The 26,336-nt window shown below is 36.4% G+C and overlaps 1 protein-coding gene across 1 annotated transcript in view; it reads right to left on the minus strand.

The window, feature by feature from the left end:
• SLC30A9 (solute carrier family 30 member 9) overlaps nucleotides 1-26,336 on the minus strand; it is a 99,247-nt gene that overhangs the window by 14,738 nt on the left and 58,173 nt on the right. The window contains exons 9-15 of the mRNA XM_003258632.3: nucleotides 23,163-23,265; nucleotides 12,148-12,203; nucleotides 9,246-9,381; nucleotides 7,011-7,050; nucleotides 5,747-5,818; nucleotides 5,176-5,283; nucleotides 1,675-1,840 (exon numbers count right to left, since the gene is read on the minus strand). Coding sequence (XP_003258680.2) covers nucleotides 1,675-1,840; nucleotides 5,176-5,283; nucleotides 5,747-5,818; nucleotides 7,011-7,050; nucleotides 9,246-9,381; nucleotides 12,148-12,203; nucleotides 23,163-23,265 — 681 coding nt within the window. The remainder of the gene's footprint in view (nucleotides 1-1,674; nucleotides 1,841-5,175; nucleotides 5,284-5,746; nucleotides 5,819-7,010; nucleotides 7,051-9,245; nucleotides 9,382-12,147; nucleotides 12,204-23,162; nucleotides 23,266-26,336) is intronic.

Raw genomic sequence — 26,336 nt, forward strand, 5'->3', positions numbered from 1 at the left:
ACATCAAATTAAAAGCTTAACCTTAAGACAGTGGAAAAAGAGCAAACTAAACTGAAAGCAAGCAGAAGGAAAAAAATAATAAAGATTAAAGCAGAAATTCATGAAAAAGAAAACAGAAAAACAACAGAGAAAGTCAATTAAACCAAAAGCTGGTTCTTTAGAAAGATCAAGAAAATGAACAAACCTTTAGCTACACTGACCAAGAAAAGAGAAGATTCAAATTACAGAAATGAAAGATGAGACATTTGTACCAACATTAAAGGAATAAAATGGATTACAAAGGAATATTATAAATAGCTGTATACCAACAAATTAGGTAAATCAGAAGTAAAAGACAAATTCCTAGAATACAAGCTACTTAAACTAAGTCAAGAAGAAACAAGACAATCTGAACAGATCCATAACAAGAGATATAATTACTAATCAAAAAACTACCCACACAGCAAAGCTCATATCCAGATACCTGAATTCTACCATTTAAAGAAGCTAACATCAATTATTCACAAACTCTTCGAAAAAAATAGGAGAGAACCTTTCCCAACTCATTCTCTGAAGCCAGTATTATCTTAATACTAAAATCAGACAAAAACATCACAAGGAAAGTATATTAATTTGGATTATCTCACATTATGTTAATAACTCTAATACTGATTTTCATAATGCTCAACTTCTAATCTTTTTTTTTTTTTTTTGAGACAGGGTTTTGCTATGCTGTCCAGACTATCCACAGTGAGTGGCTATTCACAGACATGATTATTGCACACTAGCCTCAAACTCCTGGCCTCCAGTGATCCTCCTGCCTCAGCCTCCCAAGTAGCTGGAACTATAGGCGTGTGCCACCGTGCCCGTCTCTCAATTTCTAATCTTGTTCCAATGAGATAGTTACTTTTCAAGATTAAACATATAGGGCATAGAATATAAATCTAGTAATCGTTAATATATTTTACTACTTCAGATATACAGGTCATTTTAAAAAGATTTAACTTAAAGATTTCAAGTATAATACACAAAAAAATCTTATTTTAAAGTTTGAAAAAATATAGAGCGAGTTAGTAGAAAACTGGGTTTTTAAAGGTTTGTTCTTTTATTTCATTATAAAACCACAATGCTGCTGGAATTTCACTGAAAAGCACTATTAGAATTCTGTATCTCTCCTGCTGATTATCTCCTAAGTCTCCAGTTCTTTAGTTTTACATAATTTAAAAGATAAAGATTATAAGAAAAATACTTAAAATAAGCTAAAACAAAGTCTATTTTCAAAATAAATATAAATTATATTTTATTTGGTAATCATTGCCCAATGAACAAAAATCTTTTTAAATTTAATATATTCAATTTGTAATTGCAATGCGAATATAAGGCAACTCTGCAGGTTCCACATTAAGTATTTCCACTAAGAAGACAACTACTTTGCAAACTTCTGTTCTCATTATATCAACTGACTGCTCGTTACTCTAAAAATTAGAAGTATAGAAAATTTAAAAGGAAACTTAGAAGGAGTTTCCTAAGTGTATTCTTTCTTCCTTCCAGGATTATAATTCTGAAAAGTTACAGATTAAAACATTCTGAAGACCAGGAATCCAAAACTTCCTCTAGAAGTATTTACAAACCAGGCGTTTCTGTTTTTTAATATGTTTTTGTAAGCCTTAACAGGATTACTGGAATAAGGCTGACCTTACTGATGGGTCATTCTCCAGGAGTTCAGTGAGCCGCTGTACTTGTTCTGGCTGGATGGACCGCCCTAAGAGTGCTTCTGTGTTAGTGTAGATGAGGAATGCTGAGACCACGCCTAATAAGGTGCCCACACCCAAAGAACCTAGGCTGTCATACAGTGGATTGCCTAAATAAAGCACATAAAAAAATCAGTAAATTAACAGTTTCTATTATTTCAGTGAACATTATAGAGAGCAAAGAACCAGAACCAGTAAATCAAGGCACTTGAAATTTATTGCTAATTTCTTTAATTACTTCCTTTAATGACTCCTAATAGTTTTAATATACTACAAAATGAGGATGCTACAACTTGCTTTCATAAGAGTATTATGTGACATAATTAAGATCTCTTACTTGTACCTGTCATTACATATGTGAAGTTTCTGAGCACATTTAGAGACACCAATACAAAGAAATGACATAATGAAGAGTCCATTTCTTTTAGATATATCCATAGCACTTTTCCTACACCAGATAGACCAAAATAACAGTGAAATCAAACGCTGAAAGAAACCATTTTCTGTATCTTCTTCCTACTAATGTTCTGTAAGAGAATTAAGCCCTACAGAAAATAATATGGGTGACTCTCTTCTCATCCAACCAAGGATGATATATAGCTAGTATCATTCTAGAAAAAAGGAGAGAACTTAATTCATTACATGCCATAGGTGCCTCAAGGTGGTGCTTCTCAAAGTGTGGTTCCTGGACCAGCAGCCATCACTTGAAAACTTGGTAGAAAAGCAAATTGTCAGACCTCATTTCAGGCCCGTGAATAAAAAATTCTGGATGTGGGTTTCAGCATTCTGTGTTTCCCCAAGCCCTTCAGGTGATTCTGATTCTAATATTTGCCTTAGGTTGTCAGGGCTTCTCTCCCAGAACCAATGAGAAAGGCTGATTTATATCTATGAATGTATAGGTAATATTTATATAATAGACCAATAAATACATTTTAAATCTTTATGATAAATTTTACACATGGCTTTTCTGACTACAAGTCTTTTTATCCCAAAGATGAAATGTCATCAATATATTTAACTCTTTTAATTCTTGATAAAACATATATTTTGCTAAGCTATAACACTAAAAAGCAAACTTGTTTGTCTATACTAAGTGTTAAAAATGATCCGCTTGTAAAACATTATCCATTAGAAGTTTTGTAATTATAGAGCTCAAAATCAAATGCTGCTCTTTAGAAATCCAAATGTAAAGAGTTATTTTGATTTAAATATATACATTCATGTACTCTTAAAGAAATCACAGGAATATTAGCTGAAAGAAAATACCTTTTTAAAGAAAATTATTTCTTGGCATGTTATTTAATTTAATTTGAATAAATTAGCTAATTAAGAAAAATTTAATTCATGTAAAATACATTACATATTTTTTTAAGTTTAATTTGATTGGTTTCTATTATTATGTAAAAGAAAATAAATTATTCAAAGTTGACGCCTGCATCAAGTCACACTTTTCTTAAGCCTAAAATTTTGCTAGTAATTTATGTTCAAAAACAGTCTAAAACTATATGGTCAACCAGAAAAACAATCAACACTTTTACAAATATTTTGGATCACAATAAACATCAGGGAATGCTGGTTTGGTATTAAAATGCACACTCAGAATGAGAAAGAAGTATTCATATTTCAGACTATTTGAAGAAACACTGCAGAACTGTGGAAGCTTGTCACCTAAAATTATTTTAAATATGTAAAGACAAATAGAGAAGAATGGAAGAAGTTCCTTTCCAAGAGAATTCCAACTTCATAAATTGAGTCTTTTCATACTAAATGGTTCTTTTGTTTTAGAAAATAAAAATAAAATATAATTTCTGTCTTTTCATTTACCTGTATTTTATTGGCCCTCAAAACACTTAATTAGCTACCAAAATGAGGACAGAAACAACTTAGAATTAAAGAAACAGGAAGGCAACAGTAGTTATTATTGGCATTAAGGGTGGAAAAAGACAAATGAACAAGCGCCACAATATACGGTTAAGTCCTCATTTATATTGTCAATAGGTTCTTAGAAACTGCGACTTTATAGGGAACAACATATAACAAAACCAACTTTACCATAAGCTAACTGATATAAACAAGAGTTAAGTTCCGGCAGGGCGCGGTGGCTCACGCCTGTAATCCCAGCACTTTGGGAGGCCAAGGTGGGAGGATCACCCCCAAGGTCGGGAGTTTGAGATCAGCCTGACCAATATGGAGAAACCCCGTCTCTACTGAAAATACAAAACTAGCCGGGCATGGTGGCACATGCCTGTAATCCCAGCTACTCGGGAGGCTGAGGCAGGAGAATCACTTGAACCTGGGAGGTGGAGGTTGCAGTGAGCCGAGATGGCACCACTGCATTCCAGCCTGGGCAACAAGAGCGAAACTCTGTCTCCAAAAAAAAAAAAAAAAAAGAGTTAAGTTCCTATGGCATATTTCTGGTCACAAAAACATCACTCAACTTCTAAGACCCAAAACATGTCTAATATTGAACACTGAAATAAATGTGGGCTACATATACATTTTTAAAAATTAATAAAAACTATGTAAAATAATTATTTACCCAATTTTTGGTCAATCAGTGAGTACTGGCAATAGTAGGGGTGGTGGGTTAAATCAAAGAATAAATGTTTGCAAAGTGAAAATTGTAAGGAACACCTATTACCACCACATAATTCAAAAATAAACAACCACAAATATGTAGGCTTGCTGAGCGCTTTCATACATCAGTTATTGTCCTGCATTTGTCTGATTATCACCTACTTGAGCCTATCTTAGCAGCTCAGGACACAAGAAGGAACCAGACCTGGCCAGGATGCCATCCCATGGCAGGGCACACTTACACACACCCCCACACTCACTCAGATTGGGACTATTTAGACACCCCAATTCACTGACCATGCACAGCATTGTGATGTGGGAGGAAGTTGGAGTGCTCAAAGAAAACCCACGCAGATAAAGGGAGAATGAGCAAACTCCACAGAGATGGTAGCTCCAGTTAGGAATTGATATTTTTCGCAACAAGGTTATAACAAAATCAAGTTGAACAAAACAATGTTATTTGAGGACCTATGTATATTTGTTTGGAACTTTAGAGTTTATTAAAACTCTCATATTTTCTTAATAAACCTAAGAGGTTACCAAGGTAAATATTATCCACACTTTTATAGGTAAATAAAAAGTTCAGAGTGATTGCACAATTTTTTAAGTCACAGCTAGAAAGACTTACAGCATTACAGAAATCCTCTACAAATAGCCTTCCTTATTTCTAATTTAGAGACATTTTTAATTCAAATAAACCTGAATACTTCTGCTGACCAAATATCTTATACAAGTCAATGATTAGTATGGAATTAATATTTAACAATTTGTTGGTTTAATATTATTCAATGATATAAGAAAATTCCCACATATTAGAGAATTATTTAAGTAGGACAAATAAATCACCTGTAATTTAAGAAATATTTACCTGTTATAGAAGTAAGGCCCATGCAAGTGGCTGCTATTACAACTCCCAAGACTGCAGCAGTATCCTCCAATAATATCACATTTGTACTAGGATCACGACTTTCCATTACTAGTCATTGGAGAAGAGATAAGAAAAGAAAATTTCTAAAATCTTAACTTGACACTATCAGGTAACATTTTAATAAGTATCCATTTAAAATGAAGATATAAATTAAGATAAAAAAGTGTATGAGAGATTATGATTTTAAAAACCTTGTTCAATGCAAACATAGTTTCTTGGCTTAAATATCAACAATAACTGATACATAAAGTCAAATTACTTTCTCAAGTTATATAACCATATAAAGAAATATCTTAGTTCACTGAAGTCAAATCCAAATATAAAGTATCCATGTTCAAATTTCTATACTACATTTCTTTTTAATAAGGGCTGAAGGATATGTAAGAGCCACACAGGGATGATATTCAGATATACTTTGTACATTTCCATTAAGAACAAAGCAATAACAGTACTAAGTAATTTTAAGCAAATAAGGGAGGTGAAACAAATACTTGGTTTCTAAAATACATACCATATTTGTAAAATGACATTCCTTTAGCCCGAGCATTCCTACGAAGTTCATTTACAGCAACAAGAAGTGTTGCTAAAAGAAAAGCATTCATATCAGCAAGACAGAGACTTCATGCCTCCAAACTTTAAAGATGGCATCTCAAAAGATAAACAAATAAGCACAACATTTTAAAACTAGGGTTGGCAATAAGTACAAGTTCTATGTTAATTAGTTATTATTAATTAATCATTATAATAAAATGAACCCCATAATTCTAAACCATAATAATTAAATATAATTACTAATAACAACAGCTTTAGTTTATTGAAGAGCTGCTATTTGGCAGCACCACACTAACCACAATCATTTCTGAGCCTCCCAATCTTTTGAAGCAGGTTGTGTTATAACCATTTCATAGACTTTCAAAGATGAGGGGCCCCATAAACACATACAATTAGGATCTGTCAATAAAAAATGTTAATTTTAAAAATAGATGAAGGGAACATTATACATAGAAAGTTACAGTGTTTCAGAAGTAAACATGAGCACAGCAGTGAATCAGGCAGTTTTATACTGATATTAGCAGTTCTCTGTCATCATACTGCTATAGCTGTGTATTTCAAAAACTTGGAAATATTTGTATCACAAGAGCCAGGCTTCTTCTGATGAATATTATTAAACTCTAATTTTAAAGTTCAGTTTAATTATGTTTTTATACTCCATTTCAAATGTTTTGAGTATTATGATATGATACTCAAAAACGAAACATACTTTCCCTTTTAAATAAGTAAAATAATCATTTATCCAATTTTTAGTAAATCAGCAAGTAACAGCGATAGTAGTGGTAGTGGGTTCCATCAAGGAATAATGTTTGCAAAGTGAAAATTGTAAGGAACACCTCTTACCACCACATAGTTTAAAAATAACCACAAATATGGTGGGCTTGCTAAGCGCTTTCATGCCACATCAGTTATTGTCCTGCATCTATCTGATAGTCACCTACTTGAGCCTATCCTAGCAGCTCAGGACACAAAGAGAAATGAGGCCTAGCCAGGATGCCATCCCATGGCAGGGCGCACTTACACACCCCCCACAGCTATCCATTACAGGAACAACCACAGTACATTATACAAAGACTTTACTCCCTAAAAGTAGAGAAGGCTTAGATGCCTATTCCCACACTTGCTTTTCTTTAATCAACAGAATTTAGCAAACTATAACAAATGGACAGCTGAATATATATCACTAAATTAAGAATAGAGACATACTTTGTGACAGTACATACCTCCTTCAGATACTAATGATCCTGCTAAAATACAATATGCCTAGAAAAGAAATATTAAAGTAAAGCATAAATTAAGTACTTCCAATCACAATTGTTCATATATAAAGTCCATAATGTCTAAAACAAAAACACGAATTCAAATTTAAGCCAGACAGTAAGGTTACTAATGGGAAACAACTCAAATGAGAAGTACAATGAGATATGAGTACAATATTTGATATCAGGAGTTGTAGACACCAGATACAGTAAGATCCACACCCAAACTAAAGTAACGTCTGGATTTTGCTTCCATGCCTAATACCAAGAAAATCCTGATTCAGAAAGATAAGTAGTTACAAACAGTAACCAATTTTTGTTTTTTGGTAATACCACATTCCCTGCAATCCCAGGACACTCTTCAATTAAAGATGGTAAGAAAAGCTTTAGACAGGAGTGTACAAAAAAAAAAAAACAGTTAACCTAGCAACACATTTTTTTTATTTTAATGAAATTCAAACCAAACATCTACAGAATTTTCAACAATGTTTAGAACCCTAGGCTTTCCTAAAATAGAGGTCTGAAAACTTTGAACCTAGTCCAACACTATTTTAAAAAGGGCCATAGTCTAATGGAAACCCATTTAGTTACTGAAAGACACAAGAGCTTTCAGAAGTTTTAAAACTTACACACAACTGAAAATGTAACTAATTACATAATCTCTAACTCCAGAGAGTGCTTTGCCTCTATAAAGTGATGCTATACAAATTAGAAGAATGCTAGAACAATGAAGTACCCATAAAGTGGCCAAATCTTTTCAGAATGGAGGAAATACATTTGTTTGTTTTAATTATATGAAATGTATTATGGTAAGAAACTAGTCAATCAAAACTATAGAAAACTAAAGAATAACAAATAAGCCTAGTTTAATGTGCTTGTTATTAAGTAGGTTTGCATGATGTAACACGATATTAAAAAAGGTGACAGATTGATTCTGTCTAGTTCTGACTACAACCCAAAATAGAGAAGAAAATAGGCACAAGTATCCCCACATTCCAAAAGAAGGTGTTATACCATCTATTCAGGCCTTGCACAGAAGGTAGCCCAAACCTGGGGCCTCTACCCACTAGACTACATGCTAGCTCCACATCCTCTAGACCACATAAGAAGAGCTGAAATTGAGGAGGCCAAAAATGAAGATTTCTTTGGTGAAAGCTGTTGAGCTACTAAGACGGTTTAGTAGCCTTGATGTCTGTTCCCCGGGATATTGGATATCACAGCAAACTGTCTGATGCATACCTGAGTGATACATCCATATGCAAGCCTACTAACTGATATTGGCTGTATCAGCAGAGTAGATCATTGGGCTTGAGAAAAAAACCTGCACTCCCACAGAAAGTGTGTTAAAGATGTCTGTTTTAACACACAGGTCCCTAGGAGTGTTTTATAAGGAGATCAGCTGCTCAAAGGGCATTCTTTCCAAATGCAAGACAACTTCAGCACTGTCTGGAAACCACACCATGAGATACAGAAGCTGAGAGGGTAGGCTATGTGATCAATTTGGGGAGCCACAGCCAGAGCAGCCAAGCAGGGTAATCTCCAAGAAGTGCCCATGAGAAAAAAAAAAGATAGCTTTAAACATCTACAAAGGCCAGAGGAAACCGATGCAAAATAACATTGTAGTCAGTAAAGTGGTATGTTTTTATCCCCTATCCAAACCTTCAACACTTCCCAGGGAATAGGAGAGAGGGGCAGAAGCCCTAGACGGGATCATACAGGTGATCATCCTGCTATCCTCCCATTCCCCCAGTGCAGGCTTCCTATCTGAAGGAAGCCCAGGATGTGGGAAAAGAGAAGCTTTAACTTCAAATATAGTTCCAACTTATGACTATTACGTGGGTCTGAATATTTTAATTACTGAAATGAGACTATTCTTGGGACCAAAAGTGAACAGAGGTTTTCTTGTTCTTCAACAGTAACTGGAGAAATTAATGGAACTGCCCAAGATTTTAACCAAGGAGCAGGGCTTGATAATTGGTACCTACAGAGATCTTGTTCAACATCATTGAATCTTATGGATTTAGAGGTTATGTTCAGTCACGTTCTAAAAATTAAACTATAGATATATAACCCTACAATACACAGTCAAGAAGGTGTATGTCATTCCCCTTCTTTAACACCAATATGACAAAGGCCTTCTACTATACACAATCACTATGTCATAAGACATCAAAACTGAGGAGAAAAAAAGAGGATTACCCATAGAAGGGATTCTATTGGTTGAGGATGAAGCAATCCCATGACTCCATGGTACCAAGATAGTCCTGCACCCATCATGAAAATACCAACACCACTAATTAGCGAAGAAATATAGCGCATATTTGAAAATCCGTACCTGAAAAATAGAAAAGAATATAGTTCGCAAGAAATACAAATGGTTTCTTTTAAAATATATGTGCTTAATATTAATAGGTCAATGAAAAAGACTAAGAATATCAAGATGTTATAATTTTATATTTAAGTAAGATGTTAAGTGCCAAACTTGAAAAGCAATATGTAAAGTGGAAAGAACTGTAAGAATTTTGAAAATACATAAAAATAAAGTGAATACCATTTAATTCAGGTATTTTCTGATCTATTTTCCAAATAGCCTATTTTGATTTAGAGAGCTACTTTACTATTATGTACCACAGATCCTGGTAAAATTAATCTTTTAAAAAATGCATTCAGATGTTTAATGAACAGGATAACATTTAAATTTCCTTGTAATGCAGCTTCTAATTGAATATTTTCACCTTTGTGTGCAGCCAGTCTATTATTTATAATATCTATAATTTGATGCTGGATACAGAAGTTTACGACACATAATTTATTGCTGGTTCTGAATAGGTTAGCACACAGCAACTTTCAACTATTACTAGAACTAAGACCTTCAGTTTTCTGGGTATTTTCGTGGTGCTAAAATCTCAACCATTTTTCAAGCATGCTTCGTCAATATGTACATTATTTTGTATTATTGTAAGTACTGACACAATACTTAGTATTAAAGGTGCTCAAAAATATATTAATAACATACTAGAGGAGGAAAAGAATCACTCATTAATAAAAATATTTCCTGGAAAATTTAGTCCCAAACCCAAACTCAGTGGCACTCTTCTGAGCTTCTGAGAAATAGAAATTTAAACAAGAATTCTTTTTTTTTTTGAGACGGAGTTTTGCTCTTGTTGCCCAGGCTGGAGTGCAATGGCAGGATCTTGGCTCACTGCAACCTCCACCTCCCGAGTTCAAGCGATTCTCCTGCCTCAGCCTCCCAAGTAGCTAGGATTACAGGCATGCACCACCACACCCAGCTAATTTTGTATTTTTAGTAGAGATGGGGCTTCTCCACATTGGTCAGACTGGTCTCAAACTCCCAACCTCAGGTGATGTGCCTGCCTCGGCTTCCCAAAGTGCTGGGATTACATGAGTGGGCCACCGCACCTGACTTTTTTTTTTTTTGAAACGGAGTTTCGCTCTTGTTGAACAGGCTGGAGTGCAATGGTGCGATCTTGGCTCACCACAACCTCCGCCTCCTGAGTTCAAGTGACTCTCCTGCCTCAGCCTCCCGAGTAGCTGGGATTACAGGCATGCGCCACCACACCCGGCTAATTTTTTGTATTTTTAGTAGAGACAGGGTTTCTCCATGTTGGTCAGGCTGGTCTCGAACCCCCGACCTTAGGTCATCTGCCTGCCTCAGCCTCCCAAAGTGCTGGGATTATAGGCATGAGCCACTGCACCCAGCTTTAAACAAGAATTCTTAATCAAACTGCTCTTGGAATTCCTTTTTGCAAAGAGTAATCCTGGAATGGGGAATTCCCAATTTATAGATGTGACAATGTGACAATCAGCTCACTCAGAAAAATTTACTTTCTTCTAACGTAACATGGATATATATTCACGTTAAAGCAAATTAAGATCTAAAATAAATGGTATTACTTACACTTTAGGTGATTTCAAGGAATTATTAACTTCTTATTGAAAATTTTGATTATGTAGGTCTAAACTGTCCAATATGATGAGCCACTAGCCACATGTGGCAATTTAAATTTAAATAAATTAAAACTAAATATAGTTTAAAATCTAGTTCTTCAGTTGCACTGGCCACATTTCAAGTGCTCAATAGTTACATGTAGTTAGCTACTACCATACTGGACAGATATAAAATATTTCCATCATTGCAGAAAATTCTGTTGGGCAGCACTAAAGTAGACTATAAAAATACCTTAAGAAGAAATCTTCACAACCTAAAATTTAAAGTTTTACCTTCTGTTTTTAAATCTTTTGTACATAAAACTGGCCAAGAAAAAAAATTTTTTTCTTAAGATGGTAAAACACTGTAATGATGTGTAATTAACACACTAGAGAGCTATTCTCTATACTAGCTTGACAGTTACAAAACATTCAAATATATTTTTTATGGGAAAATAGTAGTATTGCTTTCAAGTAAAGAAAGGCATTTCTAAAGAATAGAGGTAGACTCCTTTACAGAAATAAAAGTGCACTTTTTTGGCCTTAAAATTTATCAAATTATATTACTGAAGCTAGTCTTAAAATGATGCTTGTGGAATTCAAAAGTGTTAGATGGTTATGTTAATAGAAGCAATAGAAAAAAACCTCTGTATCAAATAAGGGCTATGATTCAAAAGAATGCATTCTAAAAAGTATACTCATTTTACAAATAAATAATTCTGAAATATTAACAAAATACTATTTCCAAATCACAACAGGAGGATTAAAATAAGTGTGTATCTAATAGAAGTTATCATCAAAATTTTAGATTGGGCAGCCTATGAGTCTAAATCTAGAATATATATTTCCTTGGACCAAAATAAAACAGACCTCTAAGATCAAAATATGTGCTTTATTATTATCAAATACGGAGAAAACAAGATCTCCATGCTGTGCTACAAAGCATAAAAATAACTTGAACTCCATTTTCAAATTATACCTTGAATTTACTTTGACACAGTGGGAAGTTCTGCATTTTAGATACTACAGTGGAAGAAATGACCAAATCTTTAACAAACTGCAAGTACATAAATTGCAGGAGATTTCTGAAATTTAGTTATTTTAATGACTTATCACCAAAACAATCAAAAACAAAATAAGGCAATGTCCTTACGGATGAGAAGGATCTGGTGTTTGAACAGACTTACTGATGCCCAGTGCTAGTAAACCCTATGAAGAAGAAGAAAAAAAGGTGAATAATCATTAGCAAGATGAGAGTATAATATGGTAAAGCCAATGTGGAGGGTGCAGGCTAACAATGACAAAGAAACACTCAACATATGCATGTCCAATGACCCAGCCAATTCTGGTTTCTAGTACTTACCTTAAAAAATAAAGATGAACTCAAAGGGGTTCAAAACACCATTGTTTATAAAGATGAGAAACATGAAAGCAACCTAAAAAAAATCCATCAATTGGGAATGACAAAATCAATGATAAACCATAAATTACTTTTACAGTAGGTTAAAAAAATAGGGTTAGAGTAGAGCTTTCTATACCGACATGGATAAAGCTCCTAGACATACCATTAAATGGAAGAAGAGAAAAAAGCAAGCTAAGAACAGTATGTACAGTACAGAACTTACGCTTTGTAGTTTTTATAAACTACATATAATGTAAAGCACAGAAAAGGTTAAAAAGAACATGCATGTAACTATGTTTGTATCTCTGAAGAGAGGCAGAATTAAGGTAGTCTGTAATATTTGACTTTTTACAGGAAGAATAACTTGTATAGCTGTACAAGTAAAAGATAATAAAAACTTTAAACAATATACATATTGTGTATGGGCACATACATTTCTATTAAAACTGCAAAACCATGCACAGGAATTATATATCACATTCTTCTTTCCTTCCTTTCTTACTCCCTCTCCTCTGTCTCACTTGCCTTCATCATTTCTTCCTTCTTTCATTTCCACTTAGGTGGTTTTTAAAGTTTTGTCCTTTGTTAAAGAGTTATCCACTGGAACTTCTCAATAGTAGTATGCTTGTCCCTAGTAAGTCCTTTCCATCCTAATTTGATGTGAATCTAGAAATCACATCATAACACTACCTTATTAGAACTATTTGATAAAAATATAAAGCCTCTGAGTGAATTCCCTATGTAATTTTAGTTGATTAATCTGAGGCTTTTCCTTTTTTCAGCATCATACCAAATAATCAGATAAGTAAAGTTTCTAGACAATGACTTCTTCATAGATGAGGTTTCCCTTAGGTTACAAGAAATTTAACAGAAACATTTTTTCTAATAAAAAATAGCGATTAAACGAACTTGAAAATATTTAATACAAATATATTTTTAGGTCTTAATATTGGAAACCCTACCCTAAATACACAGAATATTATAAGCTTTTACCACTGGATTCCATGGGAAAAGGGAGCAAACCACCTAAAATATACATGATTTTTCAGGGAATTAAACTAAGAGAATGAGAAGAAATTCAAAGGAAGATATAACTCTCTTACACCCTGATATGGTTTGGCTGTGTCCCTACCCAAATCTCATCTTGAATTCCCAAGTGTTGTGGGATCTGGTGGGAGGTAACTGAATCATCGGGGCAGGTCTTTCCCATGCTGTTCTTGCGCTAGTGAATACGTCTTATGAGATCTGATTGTTTTAAAAAGGGGAGTTTCCCTGCACAAGCTCTCTTCTCTTGTCTTGCCACCATGTGAAACGTGCCTTTCACCTTCTGCCATGATTGTGAGGCTTCCCTAGCCATGTGAAATTGTAAGTCTATTAAACCTCCTTTCTCTGTAAATTGCCCAGTCTTGGGTATGTCTTTATCAGCAGCATGAAAACAGAATAATACAGTAAATTGGTACCAGTAGAGTAGGGTGCTGCTATAGATACCCGAAAATGTGGAAGCAACTTTGGAACTGGGTAACAGACAGGGGTTGGAACAGTTTGGAGGGCTCAGAAAAAGATAGGAAAATGTGAGAAAGTTTGGAATTTCCTAGAGACTTGTTGAATGGCTTTGCCCAAAATGCTGACAGCGATATGGACAATAAAGTCCAGGCTGAGATGGTCTCAGATGGAAATGAAGAACTTGTTGGAAACTGGGGCAAAGGTGACTCTTGTTGTTTTAAGCAAAGAGACTGGTAGCATTTTGCCCCTGTCCTAGAGATTTGTGAACTTTGAACTTGAGAGAGATGATTTAGAGTGTCTGGCAGGAGAAATTTCCAAGCAGCAAAGCATTCAAGAGGTGATTTGGGTGCTGTTAAAAGAATTCAGTTTTTTTTTTTTTTTTTTTTTTTGAGACAAAGTCTCACTCTGTCACCAGGCTGGAGTGCAATGGCACGATCTCGGCTTACTGTAACCTCTGCCTCCCAGGTTCAAGCGATTATCCTGCCTCAGCCTCCCGAGTAGCTGGGACTACAGGCAAGCGACACCACACCCAGCTAATTTTTGTATTTTTAGTAGAGATGGGGTTTCACCATGTTGGCCAGAATGGACTCGATTTCTTCACCTCGTGATCCGCCTGCCTCAGCCTCCCAAAGTGCTGGGATTACAGGCATGAGCCACTGTGCCCAGCCCTGGCATTCAGTTTTAAAAGGGAAACAGAACATAAAAGTTTCAAAAATTTGCAACCTTACAATGCAATAGAAAAGAAAATCCCATTTTCTGAGGAGAAATTCAAGCCAGCTGCAGAAATTTGCATAAGTAATGAGGAGCTGAATGTTAATCACCAAGAAAAGGGGGAAAATGTCTCTAGAGCATGTCAGAGACCTTTGTGGCAGCCCCTTGAATCACAGGCCTGGAAGTTTAGGAAGAAAAAGTGGTTTTGTGGGCTGGGCCTATGGTCCCTCTGCTGTGTGCAGTCTGGAAACTTAGTGCCTTGCATCCCAGCTGCTCCAGCTGTGACTAAAAGGGGCCAAGGTACAGCTCCAGCTATTGCTTCAGCAGGTGGAAGCCCCAAGCCTTGGCAGCTTCCACGTGGTGTTGGGCCTGTGGGTGCACAGAAGTCAAGAATTGAGGTTTGGAAATCTCTGCCTAGATTTCAGAGGATGTATGGGAAACACCTGGATGCCAAGGTAGAAGTTTGCTGCAGGGACGGGGCTCTCATGGACAACCTCTGCTAGGGCAGTGCTTAACGGAAATGTGGGGTAGGAGCCCTCACACAGAATCCCTACTGGGGCACCACCTAGTGGAGCTGTGAGCAGAGGGCTGTTGCCCTCCATACCTCAGAATGATAGATCCACTGACAGCTTGCACAGTGCACCTGGAAAAGCCACAGACACTCAATGCCAGCCCCTGAAAGCAGCCAAGAGTGGGCTATATCCTACAGAGCTAAAGAGGCGGAGCTGCCCATGGCTGTGGGAGCCCACCTTTTGCATCAGCGTGACCTGGAGGTGAGACATGGAGTCAAGGGAGATCATTTTGGAGCTTTAAGAATTGACTGCCCCGCTGGATTCTGGACTTGCATGGGGCCTGTAGCCCCTTTGTTTTGGCCAGTGTCTCCCTTTTGGAATGGCTGTATTTACCCAATGCCTGTACCCTCATTGTATCCAGGAAATAACTAACCTGCTTTTGATTTTACAGGTTCATAGGCAGAAGGGACTTGCCTTGTCTTGGATGACACCTTGGATGGACTTTTGAGTTAATGCTGAAATGAGTTAAGACTTTGGGGGACAGTTGGGAAGGCATGACTGATTTTGAAATGTGAGGACATGAGATTCGGGAGGGGCTAGGGGCAGAAAGATATGGTTTGGCTGTGTTCCCACCCAAATCTCATCTTGAATTCCCACATGTTATGGGAGGGACCTAGTGGGAGGTAACTGAATCATGGGGGCAAGTCTTTCCTGTGCTGTTCTCGTGATAGTGAATAAGTCTCACAAGATCTGATGGTTTTAAAAAGGGAAGTTTCCCTGCACAAGCTCTCTTCTCTTGTCTGCTGCCATGTGAGACATGCCTTTCCCCTTCTACCATGATTGTGAGCCTGCCCTAGTCACAATTACACCTCTTTTTTTTTGTAAATTGCCCAGTCTTGGGTATGTTTTTATCAGCAGCGTGAAAATGGACTAATACACACCTGTACATTAAAAGTGACAGTCATTATTAATTCACATTATGTGTATATATGTATACATAGATATGTATTTATATTATTTTAAAAATATTCAATAAACATTCAACTATTTAAAAAATCCTTAATATTCAGTTGGCTGTGCAATGAAGTGTGAGATACCGTCAACTATTTTATAAACTGAATATGGACCATATTTATTAGTTCTAACAAAAATGAGACCACCCCAACCAGCTCTCCTTCAGAGGTAGGACAGAATAACAGTTATATTTGATATGTATACTTCCAGACCTTTTTCTACACATTTACAACATAAATCTCTATCAGTTACGTATATATAACCTACAGAGCATTTGTTTAGTTTGCAGCATAACAAACATTAACATCTAGTGGCTAAGAAGTACTGTAAATGCTCTCTACTCCATGATCACCCTTCACGTTTCTGGTGTTCCTTAAGTATCATACTATCCAGCACCTGCATAAATGGTATCTTAGAAGATCTTTCTAGTTGTTTTATGTGCATATAACCTGTTTAAAGAAGACAGAGAAAGAACCATGTCTTCTTCTAAACACTTGCTACACTGCAAACTCAGGTGCTCAATTCATCTGAGTTGACATTAAATGATATGAAGTTGATATTAAATTATATTAAATGATACGTTTTTATTTAACAGAAAAGTTTTCCAAAATGAACTGTAACAGAAATTGTAAGGCTAACACAGTGAAACCGTCTCTACTGCAAATACAAAAAGCTAGCCAGGCATGGTGGTGGGCGCCTGTAGTCCCAGCTACTCGGGAAGCTGAGGCAGGAGAATGGCGTGAACCTGGGAGGCGGAGCTTGCAGTAAGCCGAGATCGCGCCACTGCACTCGAGCCTGGGCAACACTGCGAGACTCTGTCTCAAACAATTAGTAAATAAATAAATAAAAAACTACATTATAATTAGAGACACAGGTCCAATTTAAAAGTTGGAGGTACTTAAGTATCTCAAGAAGTGAGGAAAAACATATGGCATAAAAATATTACAATGAATTAAAATTTTAAAAATATTATAGGTCTCAAAAGAAACAACTTTCTGAAATACAATTTCCATCTATTCAGAAAGGTCCAGTTGAAATATTTTTCATAAAAGCCTTTTTGAAAACTCTAAGAGACGGGGTTTTGCCATGTTGGTCAGGCTGGTCTTGAACTCCTGACCTCAGGTGATCTGCCTGCTTTGGCCTTCCAAAGTGCTGGGATTACAGGCATGAGCCACCACGCCCAGCCCTGAAAGAACATTTTTAAAAACTCAAATCATCCATCATTAAGCTTTAACAATTATAAATATGTAACCAAATATGTTTTATTTCATCCATATCTACTCCCTCATGAATATTTTGAAGTAAATTCCAAGCATCGTACCATTTCATCTTTAAATATTTTGGATGAATCTCTTTAAAAACTAGGCTTTTTAGAAAATACAGCCACAAGACTATTATCAGACTTTTAAAAATCAATACTAATTCCTGGCCGGGTGCTGTGGCTCACGTCTGTAATCCCAGCAGTTTGGGAGGCCGAGGCAGGCGGATCACAAGGTTAGGAGATTAAGACCATATCGAGACCATCCTGGCTAACACGGTGAAACCCCATCTCTACTAAAAATACAAAAGATTAGCTGGGCGTGATGGCAGGCACCTGTAGTCCCAGCTACTCGGGAGGTTGAGGCAGGAGAATGGTGTGCACCTGGGAGGCGGAGCTTGCAGTGAGCTGAGATCATGCCATTGCACTCCAGACTGGGCGACAGAGCGAGACTCCGTCTCAAAAACAAAAAGAAATCAATACTAATTCCTTACTATTATCAAATAACTACTAAGTAATCACATTTCCACATAGGGAGAATTTTTTTGAGGTAAAATTCACATACAATGAAATGCACAAATCCTGAATGTACAGTTTTGTTTTTTTGTTTTGAGATGTCTAGTTCTGTCGCCCAGGTTGGAGTACAGTGGTGCCATCTTGACTCACTGCAACCTCTGCCTCCTGGGTTCAAGTCATTCTCCTGTCTCCGTCTCCTGAGTAGCTGGGATTACAGGCATGTGCCACCACGCTCAGCTAATTTTTTTGTATTTTTAGTAGAGATGGGGGTTTCACTGTATGGCTGGCCTCCAACTCCTGACCTCCAGTGATCCGCCCGCCTCGGCCTCCCAATGTGCTGGAATTACAGGCATGAGCCACCGTACCCGGCCCAGAATGTACAGTTCTGGTTGTTAACAAATACACATACCCTTGAAACATATATTCCTTTGAAGACACAGAACCTTTCCATCATTCCCAAAAAGCTCCCTGTGCCTCTTTCCTCCCCGACATCAGACGCAACCATTTTTCCCAATTTTTTAAACTATTAAAAATTAAAGTTCCTTGCTGGAGATACATCTGTGTTGCCAGTCAGAAAAGTGGTTCATTCCCTTTTATTGCCAGATAATAGTCCATTGTATGAGTATACCACAATTTGTTTATCTGCTGTACTGCTGATAAACATTTGGGTTGATTCCAATTTTTTCAGCCGTTATAAGTAAAGCTGCTATAAACATTCCTTTTTTTTTTTTTTTTTTTTTTTTTTGGATAACGACTCACTCTTGTCGTGCAGGCTGGAGTGCAGTGGTGCAATCTCGGCTCACTGCAACCCCCGCCTCCCGGGTTCAAGCGATTCTCCTGCCTTAGCCTCTCGAGTAGCTGGGATTACAGGGACCCATCACCATGCCCAGCTATTTTGTACTTTCAGCAGAGATGAGGTTTCACCATCTTGGCCAGGCTAGTCTCGAATTCCTGACCTCAGATGATCTGCCTGCCTTGGCCTCCCAAAGTGCTGGGATTACAGACATGAGCCACCACGCCCAGCCAACATTCTTATACAAATCTTTTGGGACCATTCATTCCCACTTCCCTTGGGTAAATACTTAGAAGTAGAATTGGTGGGTCACAGGATAAGCATATGTTTATAGGAGGCTGCCAAATATTTTCCAGAGTGGTTGTACCATTTTATTAATACACCAGCAATGACTGGGAGATCTGGCTGCTCCACATCTTCACCAACATTTGGCTGTCAGGTTTTTACTTATAGCCATTATACTGGATATGCAGGGATGTCTTGTGGTATTAATACACATTTCCTGATCATTAATGGTGTCAGCACTTTTTCAGGTGTCCACTGGCCACCATTCATGTTTCCTTATTTGTGAAGTACCTGCCCAAATCTTTATCCTTGGGGGGAAAAAACTGCGTTCTCATTTTATTACTGAATTGTGGAAGTTCTTAATCCTGGATACCAGTCCCTTGTCAGAATGCTTTGTGACTATTTTCTCCCAATCTATGCCTATTTATTTCCTTAAGGATGTCTTTCAATGAGCAGAAGTTTTTAATTTTGATGAAGTTTAATTTGTAAATCTTCTTATTTTATGATACTGTTTCTGTGTCCTATTTATGAAATCTTTGCCTACCAGGTCTAAAAGATATTCTCCTAGGTTTTCTTCTAGAATCTTCATAGTTTTAACTTTCATATTTGGACTATGATCCATTTCAAACTTGTATACAGTGTGTGAAGTAGGAGTCAAGGTCCTTTTTCTCCCCATATGGATCCAATTTTTCCAACATTATTTGTTTTAAAAAGTTTCATTTCTTCACTCAATTGCTTTGATGCCTTTGCCAAAAGTCACGGGCCATGTAAATGTGGCTCTGTTGTTGGATCCTCAATTCTGTTCCACTGATTTGTCAATCCTTATGCCAGTAACTCACTGCCCTAATTTCTATAGGTTTATAATGTCTTGAAGTTCTCCAAATTTCTTGTTTCAAGATTGCTTTGAATATTCCAGGTTCTTTGCATGTCCATATAAATTTTGGAATTTATTCGGTTTGTCAATTGTACAGAAAAGTCTGTTCATATTATGAATGGGATTCCATTATATCTGTAAATCAATTTAGGGAGATTTGACAGATCTATGACATCCAATCTATGAACGTGGTATTGTATCTCTCCATTTCTTTAGGTCTTCTTTGATTTCTCTCAGCAACATTTTATGATTTTCAGCATAAAGGTCTTGTATGTCTTTTCCTAGATATATCGCTAAGTATTTAATATTTTGTGATACTACTTTATATGGAATTTATTAAAATTTCCTTCTCCATTTATTTGCTGATAGTAGAAATGCAATTAATTTCTTCATATTAACCTTCTATACTTACTGATTTTGAATGTTAAACCAACTTTACACTCCTGAAATCTTACTCACTTAATTATGATATATCATTTTTCTATCATATTTGTATATTTATATAATTCAATCTGATTATATTTTAAGGAGTTTTATATCTGTGTTCATGAGGAATAACTGGTCTGTAGGGTTTTTTCCCTCTCATAATGACTTTGTAAAATTTTAGGATCACGGTTATACTAGCCTCATTAAAGCAGCAGAAAAACATTTCATTCTCTATTTCTGAAAGTCTGTGTATTCAGTATTGTTTCTTCCCTAAATGCTTGACAGAATACTCTTGATATTGTTCCATAGGTTACCGAGACTTCCTCCATTTTTTTCAATCTTTTTTGTCTGTGGCTTTAGTAAGAATATTTTCTGCTGTTACATATTCAGGTTCACTGACTGTCTTACCTGCAGTGTCTAATCTGCTGTTAATTCTATACAGTGAATTTTTCACATCAGATATATTTTTTTAGCTCTAAAAGTTTCATTTGGTTTATTTTTTATACCTTTGATTTCTCTTCTTATGTTCATATTTTCCTTTCAATACATGACTGTACTTGAAATAGTTGTTTAATATCCTTGTCTGCTAATTCTATCATCTGTTTAGTCTGCTTCTGACTGATTTTTCTCCTGGTTATGAGTCAAATTTTCCTGCTTCTTATACTGGTGATTAGTCTTTTTTATTGGATGCTAAACACTGTGAATGTTATACTGAGTGTTTGGATTTTGCTGCCTTTATTAAAGAATGTGAGGCTTTGTTCTGGCAAGTGATTAAATTATTTGAAGATCAGCTAGATCCTTTAGAACTTCTAGGAAGATTTGTTAGGGAGGGTTCTAGAACAGCCTTTACGTTAAGAATAATTTAGCCCTGCTCCTAAGGCGAGCCTTCTATTGGCCTCGGTAATCAACGAGAACTCTCTTACCTCAGCTAGTCAGAACCTGAATGTATCCTAGCTTTGTGTGAGCAGTGGGAATTAGTTACTGCTCCCTGCTGGTTCTCTGCCCAGATTGATGCTCACATCTTACACATGTGTAACTTAACATTCAGCAAACATTCAGTTCAAGGAAATCCCTATGTAGACTTCTACAGCTTTTTGTCTTTGTAGCTCCTTCTTCTGTGGAACTCTGCCTTGTAAGTTCTAGCCACCTTAGACACCCTGAACACTGATTTCTGTCTTCGCAACTCAATGAGGCTGTTATTTCCCGTCCTGCTCCACTATCCCAAATATGCGTTCAAACAAAAAGCCAGAGAGATCATAGAGTTCAAATAATTTGTTTCTTATCTCTCAGAGATCATGGTCTTATGCTGCTATTGTCCAATATACTGTCTAGTTTTTTAGTTGTTTATGGCAAAAGATTAAATTCAATCCCTGTTATTCTGTCATGGGTGAAAGCAGAAGTTCTGAACATAATATTTTGCAACTTGATTTTTCACTCAGTTTATCATAGCTATCATTCCAGGTCAGTACACAGATATCTACTACATTCTTTTTAAATGCCTGAATAGCATAGAGTATGAACACTTAAACATTCTCTTCAGTGTTTGAAATAAAAACTAATATTGAAACTAATAACATCATACATATCTCCTTGCCATATGGACAAATATTTCTGTATTTCAACTTTCCTTGATAAGCTTACAAGAAAATAGAGATTATAAGTTATATATCTCTCCCTATCCCCTCTCCTCCCACCGCATGCCACAGTTGAATGGTAAAATTTTATAGAGACAGTATTTATTAAGTATATATTGAGTATAAAAATTAAGTTCAAGGTAAATACTTGGTACTAATGGCAAACGCTCATCTTCTTTCCTTACTTTTATGAAGGGTTTTAATCCATCTGATTTGACAGTGAGTGAGACAAGTTCTCAGGCTTAATTTTTAATTAATATTGCTCTCCTCCTTGCTCCTTATCTTCATGTTATTTTTATCCTTGTCTTAAATATTCTTATTTTACCTGTGTCTTTCATTGAAGTTCTCCCAAATCAGTTTTTACATAACAGGACTAAAAATAAGTAAATATTGAAAAGGTATCCTCTTAATATACCACACTCTTTAAAATGTAATAGGATGCACACACAGAAATTTTTATTATATTCTTACAAAAGGTTTGGGTTTCTAGTTTTCACAATTTGGGCCACACGGGGTTTAAAAGGTATTTTAATTTTATTAATACAAAAATTTTTCTCCATTTGCAAAGCCAAGGAAAGTAATTCAAATTATGAATCTAATGTAAAAGGATTTGAACCAATTACATATGATTTTACAGTTTTATTCTAAAAGTTTAAATTCATTGACTATTACAGTCATTGAGAATTCATATTCAAAGACCAGATTTCTGCTCAGTGACTGACAATGTTATACTCCACATTCCATTGTCAGAGGTTCTTTTTTTTTTTTTTGAGACGGAGTCTCGCTCTGTTGCCCAGGCTGGAGTGCAGTGACACCATCTCGTCTCACTGCAAGCTCCGCCTCCCAGGTTCACGCCATTCTCCTGCCTCAGCCTCCCAAGTAGCTGGGACTACAGGCGCCTGCCACCGCGCCTGGCTAATTTTTTGTATTTTTAGTAGAGACGGGGTTTCATCGTCTTAGCCAGGATGGTCTCAATCTCCTGACCTCATGATCCGCCTGTCTCGGCCTCCCAAAGTGCTGGGATTACAGGCGTGAGCCACCGCGCCCAGCCTAAAGCATAACAATCTGCTTTAAAACACTATGATTAAATTTCTATGCACTTCATTGCTGAAAAGTAAACTTTTATTTTCTCCCACAAGCCAACTACTGGAATCATTCCGTTTTAAAATAGATCAACTTTTAGATTAAAGCCTACAACTATTACTTTAAAATTGATTTATAAAAAAGCTTTAGTCCTCACCTGATTACAAGTATCAGATAATGAGTGTATAGCTTCTGAGAACATACTTGCTGAACCGGTATAAATCCAGGCAAGAAATTTAAAGAAGCAGTTTAATCCATTGCTAGAAGAGAAAGAGAAAACAATTTAGCATAGGTTTGGATAAAAATTTAAGCCAAAAGCATACTCAATCAGCTGTATACCTCTATACTAGATTCTGTTGAAAGTAAAATTAGGCTAAGCACAGTGGCTCACACCTACAATGCCAACATTTTGGAAGGCTGAGGTGGGAGGATGGCTTGAGGACAGGAGTTCAAGACCAGGCTGGGCAACAAAGTAAGACCCCATCTCTACAAATAATTTTTTAAAAACTTAGTCTGGTGTGGTAGTACACGCCTGTAGTCCCAGCTACTGGGAGGCTGAGGTGGGAAGATCATCGGAGCCCAGGAGTTTGAGGCTAAATTGAGCTATGATCGTGCCACTGCACTCCAGCCTAGGCAAGAGAGTGAGACCCCGTCACTAAAAACAACAACAACAACAACAACAACAACAACAAACAAGTACAATTAAAAGAATCCCTAGCCTTAAAAAACTTTCTGTTTAGGCACCAAGAGTAAAAATTTGAAAAAATATAGATTATGTACTGTTAAGAGGCATGCTATGTGTAAGCAAATTAGTTAAGTATATTTTGAAAACTGGTGAGAAAAGAGGGTCTTCTATATGTGGACAAGATAAAATTTAAAAGAAAATTATGTGTTTTAGGTAGATAAAAGCAGATCTGCACCTGATACTGTCCATTGGGCCAGTGTCAAAGGCAGGACTTCAGTGAAAGTCTGTTTACTTAAGGAGCCAGAGGTGACTCTAAGCAGTCTCAGAGTCATACTAGAAGCAGCTAGATGCCAAAATAAACACAGTTAACTCTGAGGAAACTAGCTGCTCAGATACCAACAGTAATGACTAATATGATTTATCTCAGACGTTATGCTAGTGAGTTACCATGTTATATTACAAGTCTGTTATACAAATATTAACACCCCCATTTTATAAATGAGAGAACTGTATGTCCCCTTTTAGCTACCCTTTTCCCATCTCCTCCACCTCAGATAACTTCTTAAAAACATCATATTTATTCTGGCCATCACAGTTTTCATCTTATCAATACCACCTACCATTCCATACTACTAAATTCCTGGAAATATTTTAGTATTTCTCTTAACCTCCTGGGAGCACCTGACACTATTTTCTTCTTTTGTTAAACAATGTTTATTTATTTTATTTATTTTTTAAATTTATAATTTAAGTTTTGGGATACATGTGCAGAATGTGCAGGTTTGTTACATAGGTATACATGTGCCATGGTGGTTTGCTGCACCCATCAACCCATCATCTACATTAGGTATTTCTCCTAATGCTATCCCTCCCCTAGCCACCCGCCCCCCAATAGGCCCCAGTGTGTGATATTCCCCTCTCTGTGTCCATGTGTTCTCATTGTTCAACTCTCACTTATGAGTGAGAACATGTGGTGTTTGATTTTCTGTTCTTGTGCTAGTCTGCTGAGAATGATGGTATCCAGCTTCATCCATGTCCCTGCAAAGGACATGAACTCATCCTTTTTTATGGCTGCATATTATCCCATGGTATATATGTGCCACATTTTCTTTATCCAGTCTATCATTGATGGGCGTCTGGGTTGGCTCCAAGTCTGCTAATGTGAATAGTGCTACAATAAACATACATGTGCATGTGTCTTTATAGTAGAATGATTTATAATCTGTTGGGTATATACCCAGTAATGGGACTGCTGGATCAAATGGTATTTCTGGTTCTAGATCCTGGAGGAATCACCACACTGTTTTCCCCAATGGTGGAACTAATTTACACTCTCACCAACAGTGTAAAAGTGTTCCTATTTCTCCACATCCTCTCCAGGATCTGCTGTTTCCTGACTTTTTAATGATTGCCAATCTAACTGGCGTGAGATAGAATCTCACTGTGGTTTCAATTTGCATTTCTCTAATGACCAGTGATGATGAGCTTTTTTCCGTATGTTTGTTGGCTGCATAAATATCTTCTTTTGAGAAGTGCCTGTTCATATCCTTCACCCACTTTTTGATGCAGTTGTTTGTTTTTCTTGTAAATTTGTTTAAGTTCCTTGTAGATTCTGGATATTAGCCCTTTGCCAGATGGATAGATTGCAAAAATTTTCTCCCATTCTATAGGTTACCTGTTCACTCTGATAATAGTTTATTTTGCTGTGCAGAAGCTCTTTAGTTTAATTAGATACCATTTGTCAATTTTGGCTTTTGTTGTCAAAGTCATGAAGTCTTTGCCCATGCCTATGTCCTGAATGGTACTGCCTAGGTTTTCTTCTAGGGTTTTTATGGTTTTAGGTCTTACATTTAAGTCTTTAATCCATCTTAATTTTTGTATAAGGTATAAGGACGGGGTCCAGTTTCAGTTTTCTGCATATGGCTTGCCAGTTTTCCCAGCACCATTTATTAAATAGGGAATCCTTTCCCCATTGCTTTTGTCAGGTTTGTCAAAGATCAGATGGTTGTAGATGTTTGGTGTTATTTCTGAGGCCTCAGTTCTGTTACATTGGTCTATATATCTGTTTTGATACCAGTACCATGCTGTTTTGGTTATTGCAGCCTTGTAGTATAGTTTAAAGTCAGGCAGCGTGATGCCTCCAGTTTTGTTCTTTTTGCTTAGGATTATCTTGGCTATACAGGTTCTTTTTTGGTTCCATATGAAATTTAAAGAAGTTTTTTTCTAATTCTGTGAAGAAAGTCAATGGTAGCTTGATGGGGAGAGCATTGATTCCATTAACTACTTTGGGCAGTATGGCCATTTTCATGATATTGATTATTCCTATCCATGAGCATGGAATGTTTTTCCATTTCTTTGTGTCCCCTCTTATTTCCTTGAGCAGTGGTTTGTAGTTCTCCCTGAAGAGGTCCTTCACATCCCTTGTAAATTGTATTCTCTTTGTAGCAACTTTTATTCTCTTTGTAGCAACTGTGAATGGGAGTTCACTCATGATTTGGCTATCTGTTTGTCTATTATTGGTATGTAAGAATGCTTGTGATTTTCGCACATTGATTTTGTATCCTGAGACTTTGCTCAAGTTGCTTATCAGCTTAAGGAGATTTTGGGCTGAGATGATGGGGTTTTCTAAATATACAATCATGTTAT

Source organism: Nomascus leucogenys, chromosome 20 (genome assembly GCF_006542625.1).
Source record: "Nomascus leucogenys isolate Asia chromosome 20, Asia_NLE_v1, whole genome shotgun sequence".
NCBI lineage: Eukaryota > Metazoa > Chordata > Mammalia > Primates > Hylobatidae > Nomascus > Nomascus leucogenys.